This window comes from Temnothorax curvispinosus, unplaced genomic scaffold (genome assembly GCF_003070985.1).
Source record: "Temnothorax curvispinosus isolate PA1 unplaced genomic scaffold, ASM307098v1 QBEX01015333.1, whole genome shotgun sequence".
In the NCBI taxonomy this organism is placed as follows: Eukaryota; Metazoa; Arthropoda; class Insecta; order Hymenoptera; family Formicidae; genus Temnothorax; species Temnothorax curvispinosus.
Genome location: NW_020225113.1, coordinates 2,349 through 5,233, shown reverse-complemented (window position 1 = coordinate 5,233; position 2,885 = coordinate 2,349). Strand labels below are relative to the sequence as shown.

General features: G+C 30.1%; 1 protein-coding gene across 1 annotated transcript; it reads left to right on the top strand.

Moving 5' to 3' along the window:
- The first annotated feature begins 34 nt into the window (after positions 1 to 34).
- Positions 35 to 2,128, top strand: LOC112465550 (THAP domain-containing protein 5). Its single transcript, XM_025033130.1, has 4 exons — positions 35 to 185; positions 268 to 430; positions 848 to 1,049; positions 1,438 to 2,128. Exons 2-4 carry the CDS (start codon positions 278 to 280, stop codon positions 1,647 to 1,649), a joined length of 567 nt encoding a protein of 188 aa, XP_024888898.1. The 5' UTR covers positions 35 to 185; positions 268 to 277; the 3' UTR covers positions 1,650 to 2,128.
- The last annotated feature ends 757 nt before the right edge of the window (positions 2,129 to 2,885 follow it).

The following is a 2,885-nucleotide window of genomic DNA, read 5'->3' as shown; positions in this document are numbered from 1 at the left end:
CGCTCGTTTCCTCTCCTTTTAATCCATTGGGTCAAAGGAGAGGAAACGAGTGAAAACGAGCGACTGCTCACGATTGCTAGGCTAGCGGAGTATCGGCTGAACGCACTCATTATTTCACGTGAAACGTTGCTCTGTTTCTGTAGGACGATTAGGCTATTCTCATCTACGCGCCTGACGAAAGAACGGTGGTGTACGATTTAGAAAGCTGCCTGTCATTTTCCGCATAACATATATAATTATTTATAAATACGTAAATTTTATTTACAGAAAAAGAAATATGACGGGTTGCAGTGCAGATTACTGTACGAACTCATCGAGCAAAGGCTTCCAAATGTGCAGATTCCCACGAGAAGAGAAAAGAAGAAAAGTATGGATTGCTAATGTTAACCGTGCAGACTGGGTTCCTGGAGTGAGTTCGACATTGTGTTCAGTAAGTACAAACATAATATATTTATTTGACTTATGTCCATTTCTACCATTATAGATTAACTTTAATCACGGTTTAACTTACTTTTTATCTTTTTCTAGTTCTTGAAATTAGAGAAAGATAAAAGTTAAGCCAAAATCAAAGTTAATCTGCATTGGTAGAAATGGATATTAATGATAAGGAAAAGTTTTAAAATCAATTTTGCTTATTTAAAAGTTAATGTTCTTTGCATTTTTTATAAAAAAGATTACTATAAGTATTAACTATTACTTATCATTTTTACTATTAATTTTACTATTACTTATTATTTTTAGGACTAAATATAATTAACAAAAATAACAAAGTTTTAATACACAAAAATAATCTATTTTATTGTTATTCCTTATTTTTTCTAATTAAATTACTCAATATTTTTGTCAGATTCATTTCTCAGACGAGATGTGGGAAAAAACACGGGGAGGTAAACGCCGCTTGAAATCTACAGCAGTTCCAACTATTTTTGGTGATCGTCTGATACATACATCTGTACAAGAAGAAGATGAACCAAAGAATATTCCTGAAAATGAACATGAAAATTTTAATAATACATCGCAAGAAGCACAAGAAAGACCCATAAATAATGGTAAGATCTCATTACATTACATTACAGTATTTATTAGTGATAATATAAAAACATTTTTTAAGAAAGTAAAGAATTATATGTTAAAATTTTTAATTTTTTAATGTTTATAATACTTGAATTTTGTATACTTTTTTCAATTATTAACCGACATTGAACTATAGAACTTGTGTTCAAAACTATTTTAAATATAATAAATATACCGCTTTTTGTATAAATAATGAAATACAATACTTAAATTATCATTTTATCATAAATTAGTCGAAAATTCGTACTTTTAAGCTAAAAATAAATATTTATTACTTTTTAATAAGACTTCTTTTGAAACCAGTATTTAATTTTTCTTCTGCGACCAAATGTCAGTTTTCTATTTCAAAAAATTTATGTGCAGGTGATGTTCACAACAATTCAGAAGAAATTCAGGAAACTGAAGGAAGTATTGAAGAACTGAAGGAAAAAACGCCTTTCGAAGAAACACTTGAACAACGATTTAATAGATTACAAAAATTATATGACAAATCGGAAAAATCTAGGATAGCTTTGAAAAAGAGTCTTATTGCAGCCAATAAACGGAATAAAAAATTACAACTTGTATACATGTAAAATTACAATTTGTCATCAATATATATTTTTTACGAATCATTAAATATTTTTTACGAAAGGAACTCTTGCGCACCAATTACCACTGAAAGAATTTGTTTATATTTTATTATTTGTAAATAAACTATAACTGTAAGAATTACTGTACAACATTTTCGGTATTTAAATATGAAATATTTTATTTTTCTCATTGTATAAGAATAATTCACTCATAAAAAAGTCATGTAAGGTTTCATTGTTGACATTTTTCCGCGATGCTGATTGCTTTTTTCGTAAACATCTATCATTACTTATTTTGACAGTTTGTGTATTAATTCGTTAATAGTATAATGTAATAGGAATTGTATAATTAAAGCTAAATAACACGCGCGTAGCGCGTGTCTGTCATGTCTAATTATATAAAATATACACATTTGCATTGAAACACGTTTGAGTTTTGCCGCTGAATATACCACTTCCGGTTTTGAGACAAATGGCGACGGTTAGTCCGATCCCTCTCTGGAGGATCCCTAGTTCGCCCGCGACTCCAGCATCCCCTTAAAGAAAGATCCGTAATCCGTGCACTAATGCCCTCTCGGCGAGTATTGAGATTAGAATGAGAAACGCCAGATGGCGCCACATAGTCCGATTTCTACTTCTGAATGCTGCCAAGGTCACTCCATTTTACGATTAGAAAAATTCTACTTTTTCATGTCGCTGCGGATCATCTCACATCCATTTCATATAGAATTTTTAATCTCAAAAGAAAATCTTGAAAGAAAATTGGGAAGGTGTAACCTAAATTCTTAGATATACTAAAAAATATTCTTAGATTTATTTTAGTAGGGTTATGTGGGGTGATGTGCAACACGTTCACGCGTTGCTCGGAAAACATATCCAAAAATCAAATTCTTGAATATATCATGGCTGTATAATGTAGAGGAAGGAAAATACTACAATTCTGCGTGATTAGATTTTCAGAATTTTAAATTTTTCCTAAAAATTTTTCGAGTTTTCAAAAAAACGTCTGTTTTAGCATTTTCAAATTTTCTTGGGGTGATGTGCAACACAGGTAAAATTAAGGTAAAAAATGCATGAATATTGGCATCAATCGACTTAAATGTTAAATTTGGGCTTCTTAAATACAAATTAATCGAAATCTGGTGAACAAAAAATTTCACTGTATTGTAATCGACCTCTGACAAATGGAAATTTCACAAAAAAAAATCATTTTTTATTTAATTTCTTATTTATTTATCG

What these genes read in the sequence shown, in the direction of transcription:
- LOC112465550 (XM_025033130.1), top strand. Translation starts at nt 278, where the DNA reads ATGACGGGTTGCAGTGCAGATTACTGTACGAACTCATCGAGCAAAGGC. An exon ending in TGAGTTCGACATTGTGTTCA is followed by an intron (nt 431 to 847) that starts GTAAGTACAAAC and finishes TATTTTTGTCAG; the next exon opens with ATTCATTTCTCAGACGAGAT. An exon ending in AGAAAGACCCATAAATAATG is followed by an intron (nt 1,050 to 1,437) that starts GTAAGATCTCAT and finishes ATTTATGTGCAG; the next exon opens with GTGATGTTCACAACAATTCA.